General features: G+C 43.6%; 1 protein-coding gene across 1 annotated transcript; it reads right to left on the bottom strand.

The window, feature by feature from the left end:
* Positions 1-8,918: 8,918 nt before the first annotated feature.
* On the bottom strand, positions 8,919-9,443 carry LOC135495092 (uncharacterized protein F54H12.2-like). Its single transcript, XM_064783509.1, has one exon. It carries the CDS (start codon positions 9,441-9,443, stop codon positions 8,919-8,921), a length of 525 nt encoding a protein of 174 aa, XP_064639579.1.
* Between the last annotated feature and the right edge of the window lie 11,155 nt (positions 9,444-20,598).

Below are 20,598 nucleotides of genomic sequence, written 5' to 3'. Positions count from 1 at the left end.
ATAATAGTGATGCTTAAAAACTTTTCGTAACGTAGAGGATACGTTTGTTGTGAACAATGTGAGAGACATTTGGATTATTCTCTTTATAAAGAGCTTTTTAAAAAATCATGTGAATATTTTTTATCCCCGCAGCCGGTGTGTTATAATCCAAACTCTAATCCAAACTCTATTGACTATTCACTATATTGACTTTGGTCGGCCGTAGAGATCACGCGAACTTTGTGTTACATGAACTTTGGTGTATTATTAAACTAAAAATTCCGCGCGCGCATGGAGCTTAGGGAGGGAAGACTTGAGAGTGACGCCGAGAAAGCAGAAGGTGATTGAGAGCAAACGAAAAAGCTCGCAACGTTGAGACGGACCCCGGAGTTCGGCTGGGTACAAGAAAGCCAGCTGAGTGCTCAGGCCGAGTGCCGCCAACGGTTGAAACGAAATAGTATGCTGTACGAGAAAGAATGGTTCGGGAGTGTCACGAGACGTCCACGAGGGAACCGAATGTAGCTGCACGTGCATGAATGATTCTTGAAGCCTACGAGACGTGTCTAGCCTGTATGCTGAGGTATTTCAATATTCTGAACAAAGCGCCAAAATCTAGCTAGTATCGAAGTCTGCTCCCTTTCGCGAAACGCAATAATGTCGACACGCGCCGAAACTCATTCTGAAGTGACTCTTGAATAGAATTCCTGTATATATCTTGTATTAAACTTATATTTGTTTACATTTTCAACCAGTCTCGTTCAGTTTCTTCATACACAGAAGTGTCGCATCTTACATAGAACCAACAACCCACTTGAATTCACAGGGGAGTTCGTAACAGTGGCCCTACTCCCAGAGTCAAAAAGAACTCGTCCATGGGCGACAGCATTCCTCGTCTCGTTCTTTACTGGCTCCTGTTCGGCTCAATGTCTGCTGGCTGCTCCCAGAGTTGCTTGCTTCTGGCTTGTCAAAATGTAGAAGTGTGTGGTGCTTCTTTGAACAATTTCTACAACTAGATGACCGACAGGCATCCACAAAGTGAGTAGTCCGCAAACTGTTGAAGCATGCCTTGGAAGCTTTCACTTTCTCTACTCATTCTGACACGGGCATCGATTTCACTGTCGGACAACTTGATGCAAAATGTCGAAGTCCACAGAAAATACAGGGTTCCTGTGCTTCTTTGGATTAGCAGGCGTCTATTGAGAAATCTGCAATGCATGTGCCGTCGACTTCTTGGATTCCTTGGACATCTTCCTGTAATCCTTGGTTACAGATTTCTTTTTCTCATTCTCCTTCTCTGGTTTTTCTTGTTTACTCGGCTCAGTTCGTCTTGCAACCTTGATAGTGTCTTGCAGCTTCTCCAAAAGTGTGTCGAACCAGATTGGTAGATCTGATGTCCCCGACATTGCCTTCTCCTCTCTGATTGTCTCTGCATCCCATTTCTTTAGAAGTCCCTTCGGAAGTTTTGGGCGTACAAGTGCTGTAAATATCCAGCTTGCTCTGATGACACGGTTGTTTTCTGATGTGCGTTTCATGATGTAATTCCAATTAGAAGTGAGAGAGTTGAAGAGGGAATCCAGATCCTTTGCTGAGGGAGTAGTGACAGCAGGCACAACAGCAATCTCATTCACTGCCTTCTGGATCTACGACAACACATCGCCATACCGATTCTCCAAAACCTCTAGGATGTCATTTGAACTTGGATCCTTTAGTCCACTGATGAGTTTGGAAACCTCTTCATCAACTAAGGATATCGCGATGTTCGTTTTCTCAACTTCACTGTACCCTGGTTTCTCCAATTCCGTTTCCACCAGCTTCTTCCATTGATCAAATAGCTCGATGTCCCCTTTGAACTTTGGAATCTGGATACAGCGCGTTTTATGAGCAAGAGTCCCCAATATCCTTTCAAACTGATCTGCCGAAATGCCAGTTTGAACGGATTGCAGTGTCTCCTTCATAGCAGCGGCAAGGTGTTCTAGTGTGAAGGTATCACTCGACTTCTCTGACGGGGTGCGCCTCTCCTTGTCTGCGTCTGCTTGCAGTTGTTGAAATTTGGCAGAGATGTCATAGTACTGGGTGCGGTACTTCTCTTCCGACTCAGTCTCGGCTCTCAAGGCTTCTTCAGTAAGCTTCCCAAAATCAGGATGAAGTCCACCTCGGTGTGTTCATCCTTCAATTCATCGTAGATGGCATTGAGCTCCTCCATTGCGTTAGCAGTCTTTTTCACTACTGTTTCAAACTGCCAAACATTATCTGCCCTTTCCAACAATGTAGCAGCTTCCCTGTAAAATCTAATCACAGCATTCTCTTGCCGAGTATACTTCGCGCGACAGATTCTGCGTTTCTCTTGTAGAGATTGCAAAGGTGGTGGATCACCCATGTTTGCAGTGTTGACTCAAAAAACTCAAACTCAGACCTCAGAGGGAGGGATATAGATAAATTATCAAACCCCTTTGAAATTTAAGCCAATTTTGATAAATTGCCTGTGTGAATGTGACATGAACTCTTGAAACCCTGTAGTACCATAAACAGCATAGAGGGCAGCACAAGAACTTTTTAGACCCAGGTAAAACTTAGATGAAACAGTTGTAAAACAGAACTTTAGGCAAGGTGTATTTGTGAACACATGACCCAAAATGCAATGCGACAATACAAAATGGCAGTATAGAAGTTGCCCTGAAATGCAACTAAAATATCCAAAGTTGAATTGGCACTGCTTAGCACCGTTTTTTTTAACAATATGTGTAATACACTCGTAAAGTTAGATTTAAAGTTTTACCAAGGCCTACTTGTAAGCACAACAAGGTAGCAACAACTCTTGTGTTCTACTCATGAAAGACGCAAATTTTACTTACCGTCACACTGATGTAGTAAACTTGCTACACTGTAAGGTCACTCAAAACCCAAAGTGATACTCTCAACTCAACTCAATATGCTGGTTATTGCACAGCAAGGTCTAATCACAACCCTACAGCACAAACTCACTCAACTTGGTAGTAGACATGCAGCAAGGTCAAATTACAATCTGTAAACTGCAGCGCAAATTCTCAAACTCGACTCAAAGTGATTGTTGAGGTGTAGCAAGGTCAAATTACAACCTGTACTACAGCGAAGATTCTCAAACTCAACTCGAAGTGGTATGCAGCAAGGTCAAATTACAACCGGTACTACCGCGAAGATTCTCAAGACTAAAGTCAGGAGAAAACACCGACGTGTGTTCACTTATCAAAGGGTTACCGTCATCCAATAATAAGCAAAATTCTCAAACTCAATGTATGGTGACTTAGTACAAGCATTCGCAAACCTTGACCAAGATACTGAAACTCGAACTCAGACTCAGGTGGTGATTCAACTACATGCACAAACAATGTATGTTAACTTAGTACAAAGGCCGACACATACCTAGACTAAGATACTCAAACTCAATACATACAACAAGTGTTCAATGTAATACCATAGTAAAAGGCCAACTTCTATACCAAATACAAGGCAAAGATCTCAAAATTACTCAATATCTGAAAGAGAATCAAATATTATTGCTGAAAGAAAGTTATATTAGTTCATGCACATGACAACAATGCACTAAACTGGAAAGTCACAGTCCTTGGGAGATGATGACTCGCTAACTCAGAAGTGTTCTTAAATCTCAAGGCGCACATTTGAAAACAGTTCAGTTCTTAGCCAAAACACAGTTCAGTTCTTCAATGCAGCACGGGATACGACCCTTGACATGGGATGAAGTATGAACAGCTTCGCTCTCACACACAAGATGACCATGAAGATACTCGACGCGAATACACTGCTGGTACTCGGATGTTGAGCACTCAATCGACGACGAGAATGTAGACTACAGCTCTCGACGATGCTCAAATGACGACACTCAGCGTTAGCGGGAACACATCAGCATCGAACTTGACAAATGATGAGCACACAAATGACGATGCTCAATGTTGAGAAAAACACCAGTTCTCAGCTCAGGGACGAGAAAACGAGAGAAAAAAAACTCGTCGACACTCAGGCGTTGAGAACACGATTTATGAAACACGCTCGACAGTGTAGTGTTCTCCGTCTCCGTGACTTGACGATCTCGACAAAACTCAGTGTTGGTAGAAACACATCAATTAGCAATGATACGAATTTGACAAATCCGACTGACGACGTCCAACGAACGTTGATAGCACGGTTCACTGTAAATGTCTCTTCTCAGAATTGATTGACATTTTTCCCCGGAATATTCACACAAAGATGTTCTATACCCGATGGAGACACAGTACAATGTTCTCTGTACTCAAAACCGCATCAAAAGTGCAGCAGAGTCATTCTTGTGGACAGCAGCATGCATTGGCTTCATCTGCACTGAGCAACAACTAACATAGGCCGAATGCACAGGCCAACTGTACACAAAATGAACAGGAATAACACATGGTCACAGAGTTCACACAGTTCTCATTAGATGAAGAAAAATCACTTTTACTGCTTCTCAATCCGGTCGGAGAGACCTACTGTAAAAATGAATTAACTCAAACTCTTGATGTAAATCAACTACTTCATAACTGTTTATATCTCTCTTTTCTCATCATCAAAATAAACTCTTGTCTTGAACCATGTGTTCTGTCCTCCATCCATCTTGCAAGTCCCCACTCACCCCACCCAGTGCTGCCACCTATGCTAATTATAAGGGACTACAGGGTGTCAAAAAACATTAACTAACTATAGGGTGTCACAACACGACAGAAGTGTCTTAATGCAAAACACGTAAATGTATACAATTCACAAAGCTATGTATAAAACAAAACAACTGACGGATAGCTGGAAAACACAGACAGAGAGCGAGGAATGCTGAATAAGAATGCATCAATCCAGAGAATGGTACATCGTCTGGTAAGTGTGTCTAACAGGGAACAATCTGAAAATGAAATGACGTTATTTCTATGACCGTACAGGTTACAATGCACGTAAGAGAAAACTAGATAATACTGTCTTATCAGAAGAAACAGCACATGTTGACCATGCTCTTATACCACCTCACAGGCTAAGGTGTATTATCATATTGTTCAAGTTCAGACAACGATGTATCGCCAGACAAACATAGAAGGCTGAAAATTGGGCAAAAGCGGCTATAAAGATAGCTAATAATTTTTGATAATGACATGGCTGCACCTGAAGCTGACCGCATAGGAGACAGCACAAAAATCTGGCGACATGGCTCTCACAACCGTTCTTAAGTTGCAATGCAAGATAAAGAATACACACTACTGAGTTGTCTTCCTCAATTGGGCCTATACCAAAATCAAAAGGCAGAGTACAACACACAGCCTACAATGATAAGGCAGCAACACCAAAACAAGAATATGGGCAGTTCGTCCACAATTCGAAAACAATAAAATGAATCAAACAGCATCTCCGTGGTCTGACGCACACATGAAAAAAATAATAAATCCTACAATATTTGCCTCAGTAATTTTGCAGGTGCACTGTGCACTGGATTGCACTACAAGCCATGACATGTCTAATGAGCGGTAAGCTGTTTGGGTCCAAGTGCGGACAATACCAGAAGGAATGTTGCCCCTTGGTCAATGCAAAGGACAGAAGTACTTCCAGATGACCAGCTCTGAATCGAGCTTTGCGAATCAATAAACCAGAGTCAGATGATGGAGGATTTTCAACAACTCCGAGCAAACGTAACTGACGTGCAATATCCAGTTGCTGTGTGGCTGCAAAACCATTGTTATGGTCCAAAATGCAGCATGATCTGACAACAGCACAGGTTGGCTTTGAGCAACAAAAATAACTTGGTCACAAGGTGCGCACCAGCTTCGTCCGTGACAGTACGATTTGTTGTGTCACTGACCTTCTCCAGAGGCGGTGACTTCTCGCAGGCTTCTCACAATTTCTGAAGGTGGGTGATATTTTTCACACCTCCAGAGGAGCCCATGAAGGCCGGTTTCAAGCAGTTGAAGGGAAAGACATTGGGAAGAACTCTGCCCTGTAAATCACTCAGAACATAATCGGACCTGTCGAGAACATCAGTAATTGCGAATGGACCACACCATGAAGCATTCAGCTTTCGCGACGCGAGTTGGCCTGGACGCTACTGGAAGAGGGCTTGGAAAGATACAAACTGCCCTTTTGTATATAAGGGGCAACTGCTTAGCTTGTTTGAAAGCTTCTCGTTTTGTGCCTCCTGCTGTGTTTGCTTTGAGTCCAGCATGGTCTTCTTTCTGAATGAATGCTTCACAAATGGTGCTAGCTTATAGATCTTTCAAAGCAGCGCAAACAAGATACCTGGTAATGGAAAGCAGACAATCATGACATGTTTGTGACCAGAGTCAGAGGTGGGTATACTCTTGAAATCAAGACTGATATTGGCAAAGATACAATACTCAGTAGGAACCGGCATGTGGAAAGGCCTGGTGCTATCAGCCTTTGGTCGGAACTCCTGGCAACTTGAGAAGGCCTGAACATAGGAGGTTATACGCTGGAACATGTTGAAGAAGAAGAAATTGTTCCTCATCGTGAGATATGTTCGAACACAACCCTGGTGAGAAGCAAGCAAGCTGTCGTGACAGCGATGGATGATCGGGTCGAACTTCTCCGGGACAACCAACTGGAAACAGAAATGGTCGCTGTCCTGAGGGAAGAGAACACGGAACATGATACCATTGCACAAAAGATACTGCTCAGCTTTCACGCGCAGCGCCCTAGCAGTACGTTTATCAGAAGGCAAAAGTAATAGGTATAATGTCCCTTTCAACGCCCAAAATCCGAGGCCCAAAGTCCGAGGGTCCCGGGGCGTCGAAAGGTGCATCATTCGACGCCCGCGACAAATGCCCTCCCGTGATATTGTGCTTGAAGAATTTTTTCCGCGCTTCGTGTCAGCGCTCAAAAATTCGGCGCTATCCGTCCGCGCTGCCCACGGGAGGGCATTCGTCGCGTAGCAGAGTACAAGCAGCCCGATGCCGCAACGAGCACAGATTAATGTGCACTCTTATTCGCGCTCCTCCTGAGGTTTTACGGGCTGCTGTCACAAGCGAGCGGAGCGAAGAGTGTGGATCAATTAGGGTCTCCACCATCGGGAAAGTCTGTTCGGGGCAAATAGCCTACTGAAGCATTCTGTTGCTATAACTGGGATGTTATCAGTGTCTAGGCAATCCTTGTCATTGACTATGCATAGAGACTGCTCATCCTAGCTAAAATTATGACGCGAATTGCCTCGACTCGTCGCCACATTTTAGGGGTCCCGTCTCCTCAATGACCGTTTAACTCCAAAGCAACGAGGTCTGTCCTCTTCGTCTCGCATGGTGGCCGGGTTCGTATAGCGCGGGAAGAACAGGACAGGACAACTCTCCAATCCTAGTCTTTGACTGCTCATCTTAGCTAAAATTATGACGCGAATTGCCTCGACTCGTCGCCACATTTTAGGGCCCCGTCTCCTCAATGTCCGTTTAGCTCCAAAGCAACGAAGTCTGTCCTCTTCGTCTCGCATGGTGACCGGGTTCGTATAGCGCGGGAAGAGGAGGGCAGGACAACTCTCTTACGCCACCCTTATCCTGATGGAAGGGTGGATATTTTGACATGTACATGAAGAAAGAATAACTCATATACGACGTATTTGTGATATGAAAAAACACTTTTATTTCTGTTGTCTTTTCACGTCGATTTTTCTTCATGCATAACATTTTTATATGCTTAAAGACCCAGGCGCGTCCGACCCCGTGACAAAAATGCAGTTTTAGACATGCTTATGCATTTTTATTCTGTTTCCCTGATTGGGTTTTTGATGACGATAGCACATGTACATTGTATGTGTGCCCGGGCTGAGCGTTTGCTTGGCTCACTATATAGAGGAATACATCTTCTTCTTAATGCTCTTGGTCTACGTGGATGTTCACCGCTCGAGTATACGCGTTTTATTTTAATAAACGCCCTATAGAATGCTTAATATATTCCGATTCTAAAATTAACACTCAATGGAAGATGCCTGCCGTACATGGCGCATTTTTTTCTATGTTTTTCGGGAGAAGCTCACCCGCCATGAAAATAGTTGTCTCAAGTTGGCTATGCTTATAATATAAAGTTGGTCGGCATTTTCCCATCGATCTTTGTTATACAAGAGTATACCTTTCTTATGAAGGCCTATAAGTGTGTACAATGGCCTATATATATATTTGCATTCAATATTTTTGTGTTTTAATAAGCACCATTATAATTTTAATTCGTTAATAATTTTTTTTTAGGAAATTGCTAATCAGTTCGTCAGAAAAAAAAATTACTCAATTTGAAAATCTATATTTGCTCGCGTATGGTCTTTACATGCATTCAGCCAACAAGTTCTACAAATAATATTCATTTTACAAGAAGAGATACACATTATTAATGGATACATGATGCGCTTGTTATATATGCTCTCAATCTGCCCCATACAATATCTCTTTTAAGCTTTTTGCGATATGGAAATGGAGGAAACTGGAATCGAACACTGGTTTATGATAAGCGGCATATGTTTTTGTCACAAAATTGTTCACCATTTCATCGTTTTCGTTCAAACGATTCTTATCAAAACTGTTCACTATATCCCGCATGGTGTGGCTTCTACATTTTTGGAAAATATAGTAAATAACGTGTTGTCCACAAACTGTACTGAGTGGGTTTTGGATCATGCGTGTATTTCGCCTGTAGTAATGTTTTCTTGTGCCTAGAAAATCGTAGAATGTTGATACAGCTGGCAAAAAGCCGTACGGATCATAATATTCGGGTATTTGATTTGGAGAAAAGTAAAAGCCATCCAATGTTTGCCTGGACCGGAAGCGATGTCCGTATTCACAACGTCTGCACATGGTTTTCTGTCTCTTGGCTCTAACGGCAGTGTATCAGCCGCGCAAACGTCAACGAAGGTTGTTCGTGTTTCCAAATGTCGTTTGAGAAGACGATCGATTTCCTTATTATTCATTGAAGATGACTGTGCGATTGTTGTCAATTTCCACAATAGCGTCGAATTCCATATAAACTACAATAGTTATACTCTTATCGGCTGGTTCTTTCAAACGAATGTCAAGACTTATGTTTCCCTCACGTACCAAGTTGAAATTGGAACCGTTTGAATCATCTGCTAACAGGTTGAAGACGTAGAGAGCGTATCCTTTCGGATAATCCTCGTTCGCGTTTATAGCTATTCCCTGGTCAGTTCCCCAAACGTTAGTTCCGTGTAATACCGTGAAGTAACTGGGTAGGAACTGATCGTTGCCGTAATCGAGTTTGATCGTTTCAAACGGTACTGGCGTTCGGTTTTGTCGCAACGTAATACTCGACACATTGACGTGTTGAAAGTTGAACGGGTTCTTGTCCAGCGTTCCGTTAAAAGCGTCGGACTCCACCAATCCTTCGACGATTCTTCCCGGTAAACGACCCTGTAACAAGTTATTTTCTGACAAATCCGAACGGTTGGCGCCATTTGTATAAAACTTCATTGAACCGATGTTACGGGATATTTGGCGGGTCCTTGCAAAATACGTTCCTCATGGCTAAGGCGAACATGTTCGGCCATAGTTTTGATATTGATTTTCGAAATCGCTTCCTCCAAACTAATCGTGTACTCCTGGGTGTTATCCTTGGCCATTAAGACAAAACTGGGGTCATGTCTCACCAATCTTACCGTCAGTTTTACCTGACTCAGAATTAATTTTTTCTGCGCAAAGAGTTCGTTGTGAATCTGCCCCAGGCATTCTACCGTTTTACTGCCTTTTGTCCACTTAAAGAGAGCATTGGCGCCTTTGTTTGCACTTATTCCTGTTTTCACGGTATTACCCTGTAGATCGGGGTTCGCTGTGTTCTTGTAATATCCACCAATTTGGAGCTGGTCACTTTTTGCTGCCTTCGAGAACGAGAGGATGGACTCGAGATACGAATGATAGCCGTACATCTGATCGTGCCCCCCTACCTGTCTTCCATTGGCGTAAACCTCAACCTGTTTGAAATAGCTTCCGATAAAATAATTGATGGGAAACACCAGCGATTTATCGGGAAATGGGTCCGCTGTCGTGAGTAATGCACCATCTTTGTCCAGGATCCTGAATTTCAGATATAAAAAGCTGTCTCCCAAATTCAAATATTCGTCTTCGGCGGCGTTGACCCTAAATTCAATTGGACCACCCTTGTCCAGGGAAGTGATAGGATGGAACTCTTTGAATGAACTGTCCTCTATACTCGTCTGTGTGGGCTTAACTTCAAAGAGTTCCAATTCGCTACGTCCGCAATCGCAAGAGTCCGTATCCAATAGCGACATGATAGCTCTTATACTTTAGCTGAAGAAAATGTTGCCTCCCTGCTGTTGTCGTCGGTTTTTACGTGATTTTCTCTTCCTTTTTTCCTTCTTGGGACTCCTGGGCCCCCACATGGGCTTTTCCTTGTTTTTTGTGTCTTTTGGCCGTTAAACTCTGCCCAATTTCTTCATCTGTATTATCCGGCGCTAAGATTTGACGCCTGATCCCGCCAACAACTTGCTTTTTAACGTTATGTCCGATTTCGTGTAAGCTTTCTTTCCCCTTTTCTTCAGGGCGGTTTTAATATCTTTTTCACCGGACACCACGTCCGAAAGCGCTTGAGCCCCCGATTTTAAGAGGCTCTTTCCAGCGCTTACGGCTTTTTTATGGAAGGAACCACGACTTTTTTCAGCATCGGAACCACTTTTTGAATATTGAGCTGAATATGCCTCCGAGTCAATGCCCATGCTGGTATAAGCTATCTCCTCGAAAAACGGGAAGCCCGGAACCCGTCTGATAGTGTCTTCGATATGCGTTTAAGTCCGGACGGTAAGGAACCAGCACCATGATGAATTTGTCCTCGAACGATTTTACAGGCTGAATTTTAGTTTTTTGTTTCTAAAAACACGATATTTTCCCCTCACAAATCCTTTAAGAGCTAGGTGCGTTTTTCTCACTTGGTTATGCGGTCCGATTGTTCTTCTTCTTCGTTTTCTAGCTGTTGATTCCAATAGAGGACTCCATGATTTGTTTTGGGACCAATTGGGCACAGTTTGTACAGGCGTTGCTTTTTAACTCCCGAGTATAAGTGCTTTTTCCCTGGTTTTACTCAGACGTGACGAGCGTCGTTGCTTCGGTATTTCTGAATCCTTAAACAATTTTGGTGCACTTGTAGCTTTTTCTTGTGAACTCATGGCAAAAGATAGAGGTATTGGCAAGCCCAGAACCGATGTTTCCTTCCTTTGGGCTGCTTTTTCGCCTTCATCAACGCCGAAAAGACACCCTCTTCTGTGCTGATGCTCTCCTCCAAGGCGCGCCCCGCGAGTGGAGATAACAATTTTGACTTCGTAATTGGCTCTGAATTGGTGTCAATTTGGAACCGTCGTCATCAGCGACAAGTTTCGGTTTTTTTCCCTCTGATAGTAGTGGGGGTGTGTTGGTAGACGGTCTCTTCATTTTACGGTGTATAGGCTATCCATCCCGGCGGCACTTCGATCTTCAAGAAGGCATCTCTCAATTCGGTGGCCCCCGGCGGGACAACGTAGTTCATGCTCTCCGGCTTCATCAGGAATTCAATGTTTCGTACGATATTTGTATTGGGTAACTTTGTTCCCTCGATTATTAATTCGTAGCTGAACGGATCCCAGTCTATCGTTGAACGGTGACGTCTTACGTAATTTTTCGTAATGTCCTTAATAAAGGGGTGGTGTAATTTCAAAGTGGGCGCGAGCAGATCGAGTACATTCTTTTCCCCGTAATCCGCTACGCGATCGAATAAAGCTTTTGTCTCTCTTCTTCGAGCCTGACTGAAAAGTTTCATTTTTAAATCGGCCGGTAGATTGGCATATTTTTTCGCCACTAACAGTCGATCCGATGAAGGCTCCTCCTGCTCCTTGTCATATGCTGCCTCGTTGCTGATAGAGTGAAAGGCTTTCGCCGTTGATGAATCGTAACTGTTAGTCGGCATGTCTGCACCGACCATCGCACAACGACGCTTGTAGACTTCCAACGGAATTAAGATACATTCCTCGAATCCCCCTTTGTCCTGTTGTCCTGAATATCTGGCCATTTTGCTGGCTAAAGTTATATTTCGAAAACGGAGGAAAGACTTATTTGCCGATTCCACCGATCAAACTGCCAATCGCCGAAACGGCCAGTGGAATCAAGGCGCTCAAGAATCCTCCTTTGATGCCTTCGGTAGCCAGTATGTCTTTGCGTCGCTGCAGGCTTGTTCGTGGGCGAAAGAGCTTCTGTACCATAGAGCTGTGTTTCTGCAATTTCCTGATCTTATCCGCTGAAATGCCGCTCGAATTTCTATAACCCACGTTGTGGATGCATTCGAGCAAAGCGTCCATTTGCCCCGCGTTGGCGATTTCCAAGAGTTTTGCTTAATTCTTTTTGCTAGTTTTGCTCAAGAGCGATAAAAAATCGATATGATCGGCGGCAGTGGAATCGCGAGGGAGATTCCTCTGCCTATTATAACTGTCTCCTCCCCGTTCCTTTGCGTCTCCCCTTCTGTTTACTCCGAATTAATTGCTCCACGAGGTGTCTATTATTTGGTAGCATCTTAAACTATACTGGCACTGGTAATATATAATTGCACGAAACGATCTCTTTTGACTCAATGTTTATTGTTGTCTTCTCACACACCGCATCCAAGCGAAGCCTATCACATTGTTCTAAGCGGTTTTTTTGCCAAATTCGCTTACTATTGTTGTACAATTTTCGTGGTACAAATATTCTTTGCTAGTCTCCGAAAAGGTCTGTCCTGAAGCGAATCTCCTCCGGACTATTTTGAGTGCCATCGACGAAAAGATATCCGTTCGGTTTTGAAGTTGCCTTTTCATAAATTTCCATGAAAAGCCGTTGGTTGGCCGGCATAATCCTGGAGCCGAGATGACAGGCTGTAGATTTATCTAATGGACTATGAAATAGCACGTAAATATGGGCGCAGCGTTGTAGAGTAATCCGTTCCGAGCCTTGGTAGACCATATTTTGCATCAAAATTATCCAGGAAAGTGAATTATGATGACATTTTCTTGTCGCCATATCGGAAATAGCTTTGCTCTTCGAGACGTCCTCCATTAAATCGTCGTAGATATGCAATCCGAACTTCTGCTCTCCGTTGTGCTGTTGCGGGTGAATGTAATCGTCCATATTTTCGGGCAGTCCTTGAACTAGCATTATTCACTTTCTCGTCGTGTCACTTTCAATTTCAGCCACGGTTTTACTTCGCTGCCCATAGAAGAGATATATGTGTGCTCGAATGGTCTATCGAAGATACGACTGGCATTTTCGATCAAGCGCATAGTAAATTCTGTTTTCCTGCTCCAGGGCGCCCCTTGAATTATGGCCCCAAAGGGCAAAGCATTTCTGCCGTCGAAACTTTGCCCTTCTTCCATCATGGTAAAGAGGGCATCTAGTGTAATTAGTTTTTTCACAGTATACGATGAGATGATGTGGACATCCGTCTAAATAAGTTTCTTTCACAGTCAAATTATTATGAAACGCGAGCAAGCTCTGATGATGATCGAAGATGTCCTGGCAATCTCTCACCGCCTTCAGGCCTCCTTCCTTCGTGTCGACGAGTGACCCCTCCTCTGTTATGTAAGGGGAGTCACTTGTCCTTTGTCCACCCATTCGTCAAAACTCGACGGCCAGCCACTGTAGTGTACGAAGAATTGGAGCTTTCCCTTGCGTTTCCGGCGTTTTAAAATATCGACGTGATAGGTTTGCTCATCCGTTGGCATCTCAATTTTTTGCATCTGATGTTCATAAAACGAGCCTTTGATCAGTTCTTGCTGTAAGTCATGCAGCTTATAGGTGGGTGGCTCTGTCGCTCTGCGATGTGCGACTACAAAATACTCTTCTGTCCATTTAGCAGTCGATCCTTTCTCAAACTGGCTGGTGGGAATTCGAGCGATACGAACTACGTCCCCGATTTGGAAACGAAAAATGGCTTTTTTCGGAAATTCCTTTCCGTACAGTTTGTCCCATAAATACTCTTCGTGTTCAATCTTCACATCCTTGGGTTTCATACCGATTACTCTGTGAACGCTTGCATTGTAAGCAGCCAGCAAATCGGGCAGTGCCTCCAACCATCGGTGTTGCGTGAACAAACGAAACATTCTGTCTTTCAAAGTTCGATTGAATCTCTCCACTAGGGCCGCTTTGGGATGACTGTAGACGGAAAATAGTTTAATCCCACGCTTTTTTAAAAGGCTTTGTACAGCACCATTGTAAAACTCACCGCCTTGATCCACTTGAATAAGTCGCGGTTGGCGTTTTAGTCTTCTGAAAATATCCTCCAGGGTCACTTCGGGGCTGTCTTCGGTCCCATTGGTCTTAATCGTTGTTTTTTTGTTGATTTTTGTCATCTTGTGATCTTTTGTCTCCCAGGTCATCAGTTTTTCCGCAGGGAAAGGCGTTATGCAGGAGCTCTTTGAAGCGCAGGAGCCCGCCTGATCTTGTTGTTTCTTAACGCAGCGTGTTTCTCGTTCTTTTTCCAATTTCTTATGACAAGAATTGCAACGTTCGGCGTCCAACTCGAAGTAACTTTCTTGCGGGTATGGCCGGTGACAGCGTTTGCATTCGCGAAACGATCTCAGCTGACATTTATAACAAAACCGTTTGCCCTCCATTAGAAAGGAGTAAGAAGAGCACCAATTACACCTCTTTTTTACGTATTCATAATCAGTATCGGAATTGAAATGTTCCTCATCAGTCTCCGTGTGTTTTACTTTCGCTTTACGCTTCCCAACCTGTGGCGTTGCTTTTGCGCTGCTCGGCAGTTCTTTGGACATCTTGTCTTGTAATAGTATTTAAAATTAAGGTGGTCCTGAGGGAGGTTATATCCTGTACAGTTATAGACATCATTTCTCTTCTCACATGCTTCTTTTCATTGTTTTTAATAGTGTCCTGTATGAAATCTAGCAGCTCTTTCGGGCTTGCCTTGGCACTCTCCTTTAGGGCAATGTTGCACTCGCCCCATGCTCCTGTGCAAATTTCGTGGTTTTTCCATTTGGCCAGGTGCCTTTGGTAAGCGGCTTTCAGGGCTTCGTTACCGGATTGGGTCCGCTGCACTCGAAATCTCGACCACGTCTTGCGAGACGTGCCATACAGATGTATGTTGGCGTGTTCACCAAGTAGATACCGTGCATCTAAAGTGCTAGCATTTGCATTATCTTCTCCGCCTCTGTCATCGCAAAATCGATGAGGAAATCTCTTGAGAAACAGCTTATTCTCCCAAGCTCGAGTAAGGTTTCGAAAAAGGGGAGGGGCGAACAAAAGGCTTCGATCCGTTACGATTATTGTAGTGTTCTTTTCCCTCTTCTCCATCGCCAACTTGTTCAAAAGCTGAGGAATTGTCTCTCGGACGACTCTGTTGAGCGACTGGACAAAATGGATGTGGGCTAGGGGAGCCTCCATCAAGGGATTCTCGTAACACATTTTGAGCGGGTTGTGTCCCTGAAACGAGGTGAACTCGTCCAGGCATTCCCTTATGCTAACAATATTGAAGGGTAGATCGTCACCGTGGAAGGTAGCCATTTCTTGTATTTGATCTATGATGGTTGTTTTGCCGGCTGCGATTATACCCTCGACCGTGAACATAAAGCCTTTTTCTCTTGCGTTAATGTATAAAGCTTTAGTTTTTTCGACCTAATCGATTTAAAATTACACGTACTGGGTGCCGCTAGTGAAGATGTGTTCATGTATAGCGCATCTTCGCACTGCTCAAAGCCAATGCTTTGCATAACGCATCTGGGCAAACCCTTGGCCTTGCTGGTGACTGCCTCCGACCGATGTCTTGTGCTGTACATTTTGGCACGCAAACCAACAAAGTCCACTATGGGATCGCACACATCCTCTCGCTTGAAAGTACCTCGAACTTTTTTGTTCGTTTCGCAGAAGTAGGGCGAGTCTTTCGGATAATTAGACAGATCGAAATAGCGTCGGTTCGCGAAGAAGTCCTCGTCCACGTTCCCCTCATATTCTTCTAAGAAATACAGCAGGCTATCCGTGTCCGTCATCAACAGGTGGCACCGGTCCCCGTACAATGGCTTAATGAAGTCATAGTGCATTTTGTACAGTTTCACTTTGCTTGTTTCGAGACCATTCCCGCTGTGATGGGACGATCCAGAAGTATACTGCGGGGTTTCATTTGTATGCCTACCAGTTTCCTATTGTAAATGGTTACTGACTTGAAATTCGGTTTGCTCGTTTTTCTTAGGAATTTTCTCTTGTTCGACACTAGACTCATATTGATGTGCTTTGTTTTGTCTTGGAGGAATTTCCCGTAGCAAGAATTAATTGCTTTTTTCCAAAAGTCAGATTCGAAGGGATTGTTTGCCGCGGCCTTCCTCTGCTCCGTGCAGAAGCTGACGAAATCTTTCATCCAGGGCGACTGATCGAAAGCCAGAATCCTATGCACTTTGCTCAGCGTCATGCCCAGCTGAAGATAATATAGAAGGTTTTTCAGATAGACAATGTAATTTGTTCTCGGTCCAAGTTGAGGAATCAGTTTTTCTCCGGTGGCGGCACTTCGTATTTGTGAGGGATCCATTAGTTTTCTTGCCAAAACATGCATTAGCGGACTCCACTGCGAAGGGCATATGCACAGTTTCTCTGGCGCTAAAGGAAAGTCATTGTGCGAATCGTGTAGACAAGTAGGATATTCGAGGCCCACCTCTAGTATGTATCCAGTAGTGCTATCGTCTGACAAAGAGAAAACATCAAATTAGTTCGGGTCGTCAACCTCGATCCAGCGATAGTTTCCGTGCGGTAAATCTTGACTGAGGGAGTAGCCGTAGAGATTCGTCGCGTCGAGGGTAAATATCTGCACGCCACTCTTCTTGTCTACATCTCCTGAAAATACCCCCTTCTCTTCAACATCATCATCATCGTCAACAGATATGTGGGCCCGTCGTTGGAAAATGGAAGCGACACCTCCACGAATGCCTTTTTTGACAAACAGATATTGCTCCAGGTCTTCTATCAAGTCTTTATGAACTCTTGTCATTTTGAGCATGGCATCGAATGTCATGTGAGGGGCCGATATATATTTTACTGGATCTAATTGAAAATATTTCATGGACATGGCACGAAATTTCTCAAAACAATCGGCTACCAGTAAAACGTCTGTTTGGAGATAGACTACAAGATAATCACCAAGGGTCTTGCAGTTCATTGTTCGCCATACCTTTGTTGCATGCTCGTAATCCTCCGATGAAATGGGTTGTTTTTTTAGCGAATCAAAAAATGCCTCGACCGGCGGAAGCTGCCTCTCTTGAAGTTTTGATGGCCTGTCCAGATATTCGTAGCAAAAGACACCCTTGCGCAACAAAAGATCGTACATTTTGTCGATCCTTTCACGTATTCGGAGAGGAGAGGAAATGCGCTCTGGCTCTGCTTCATCCCACTTTCCGGGTCTACAATAGTGCTAGTTTTGTTTTTTCATCAATTCCAGTAGATTTGCTAAAGACGAGGGCAAGAATTGAAAACTATCGAGGAAGACTAACGTTTGACAATATATGGCAAAGTAGTGCTCTGTGTTTTTAGGCAATATTCGAAACTTATTCGATTCTCCATCTTGTTTTGCCAATTTCTCTACAAAAAGGTGATTGTCATATCTCGTGGCATTATGCGCCAAACAACTGATCTGTAATTCCCTTTCCGAAGCATAAGTCAAGTTGCAACGATTACAGAGCACGTATCGCATCCGATCCGCTTGCAAGTGAGAATGGTCGATGCACTTTTTCACGCCTATAGTGAATTCAATGCCACACATCTCGCAATGCTGCTGCGAGACAAACTTCTTCCAATCACGCGAAGACATATGTTCAAGACTGTCTTTTGAACAATGTAAATCGATAATGTGCGCTTCCTCGATCTGTTCATTGAGCCATTCGAGAAATTTCTTTACAGAATCGGAGCCCACGTAGGTGAAGAGGGAAGAATTGTAATCGGGATTGACGCAGAGACGTTTTCCCGCTACCACGATGGGCATATGGCGGCTTGAACCATCACTCAGAGTTGATTCGCATGGCGTAAGACAAGTTTCAAAATCATATATTATCTGGTGCCGTCTCGCGCACATGGCTTTGAAATTGTCGAATTTCATTTGGCCTTTCCTCGGAAAGGTGTACACTTAGCCCGTATCTAGACAACATCTTTCATGAGCACATTTTTTACTCTTTGAGGAATAGCAGGTCAAACAAGATCTGCAAACGGATGTTTTCCTGTCGCGACCACTAGCCCCGTTGGCAATTAACCTACTCAGATTTGTGATCAGAAAATAGTGATCTTGCCAGTACAACAAGTCAATATGCTTCTCTTCCGGAATTGATCTCCTGTTTGCTGAAAGATGGAGTACTTGCAACGGTACAGCATGACGTCCTGCTGTGCCAGCAACTTCATGACTCTCGTTCGAAAGCCAACGAAAAACGTTAATGGAGAGGCTGTTCCGTCGTTCGAAAGTGGAAATCTGACCAATGCTAGTTGGACAGGAAATATTACTCAAATCGAGCTTCGTACGTCTTTCCCATGAATTCATGTCAAACTGCCTGTCCGATCTAATGCAACCTCCTGCCAGGCGTTCTGAGTGGGCCGTGATACAGAACAAAAAACATTTATCGTCATTTCCGTAATCAATGTTCGTCTGAATACAAGCGCGTTTATTTCTCACCGCCGAGGGTAAGAAAGGGTGTGGATGCAAAGTGCCACCCCTCAGGGGCTCAAACTGTGCCACCGTTAATCTCAACGCGTTCACATGTTCAAAAACCCAGCCCGAACCTTCGTGTAGATAGGACTCGCATTTCGAGATGATTTCTTGAAAATCTGTCTGTAACAAGTCTTTTAATTGGCTCTTATAGAAAACTTGTTTTGTATTGGTGCAAAACCAGGGTTCCGATGTGCGTTTCTCATATTGTCCCTCGATAATGGATCCATCATCTGCCACGACATCGACTTCTTTGCTGAATAGAACTTGAATTTCAAAGTGATACTTAAAGGCCATAACTCCAGGTTTTTTGCCATTTTCTGCTGTAAGACGATTTCAAAAGTGTACCTAACACTTTATACAATACAGAAAACCAAATGCAATTAGCTCCATCCATTTTGAAGATATAGTCAATTATGTGTTTGACAACTTGATTACCTAATCAGGCTAGCAACTGGCTTGTTAGAGCCAGGCGGCGGGTTCAGCAAAAGTTGTGATGTAGATCAGGCTATCTGTACATGTCATGCAATCATAAAAGCAGGAGGGCCTTAATTAATTATGCACACCTGGAAGTAATGTGTTTCATTCACTATGGTGTATTGTGTGGCTCCGAATTGTGTCAAGGATAGCACAAAGAACAATCGAATGACGGATGGGACCCATTTTCATGAATTTCCAAAGCCAGTTGAACGAGAGAGGAGGAAGCTGTGGATTCAGAAGTGCAAACGTTTGGAGTGTTGGAAGCCTGGGCCTTCGGCCAAACTTTGCAGTGATCACTTTATCGATACGGATTATCACATGAAGCCGGATATCTGCATCCAACTGAATATTAAATGCCACTTGTTAAAAACAGCTGTTCCATCTGTATTCGATTTGACCAACCCCACTTACATGCGACAGCCTCCATTTTCTGTTGCCTGCACGTTCAGGGCGTTCATCCTCCACTTCCTCATCACTTTCGTCCGAATGATCACTCTCATTATGATCTAGTGATATTAATGGCTCGAACATGTACGGCTCAACGTTTAAATATCCTTCTGTATCGACCAAAACATCCTCAAATTCACTGCTCTCACTCTCTGAACTGTATGCGGAAGCCATCTTGCTTTGTTCTGACTAGCCTGATCTACGTCATCAAAAATTCCCTAGCGGCCACATGTGGAACTAATCTAAAGTTGTGTGTGGTGGGAAATTCAAATAGTTTAAAATTGAAAATTGAAATAACTAAATAATGACTTTATTATTAGAATTTTTTTAATGTCTGGGATCTTGTTTTTTTAACCCTCAACATATTTCATGAGTATCAAGCATGTTTTCAAACCTAGATATATGGCCTTTAAGAGCGTTCTTCGCGTCAGTTAGACTATCAAATTCCTGAGAAATGCGTTTATGAATAAGTCCGTTTGCCTCCCTGTGCAAAAACTTCAACAGATCATTTGCAACTTGTATATTTTTGTGTTCGTTCCCAGAATGATTGCCTCGGAATGATTTTTTTAAACGAAATTCTGCTTCAAGCGCCATTATCAGAGAGAGAAAGAGGTCCTAAAATAGACCTCGAAAATCACTAATTTTCAAGCCGTTTTCAAGATTTCCGTCAAATGCGCACCGGTCCTGCCGCAAACGGGTATCGTCTCCGTCAACCTCTATCACTTTAATTCCTTTTTGTGTTTGCAGATGGCCTGGTGATCACTTCGGACAACTATTTCTGACTTAGCATGCAACAGACCTGCAAATAGGGCACTCGTTTTCGTGCAATGCTTTCAATAGATCTCCGTGGCAGCGCTCTGGTTTGCACCAACAGCCCAGAACTGCATGCGACAATTTGTGAATGTAACCGAGAAGATTTCTCCGCCGTATGTACTCGTTATAAAACGTCAAAGAGCGTTCTCGGCTGGTATTTTCGTCAATTATGTACGGATTCTGCCA

Source organism: Lineus longissimus, chromosome 10 (genome assembly GCF_910592395.1).
Source record: "Lineus longissimus chromosome 10, tnLinLong1.2, whole genome shotgun sequence".
Lineage (NCBI taxonomy): Eukaryota > Metazoa > Nemertea > Pilidiophora > Heteronemertea > Lineidae > Lineus > Lineus longissimus.
This window is presented reverse-complemented; position numbering and strand designations above follow the sequence as displayed.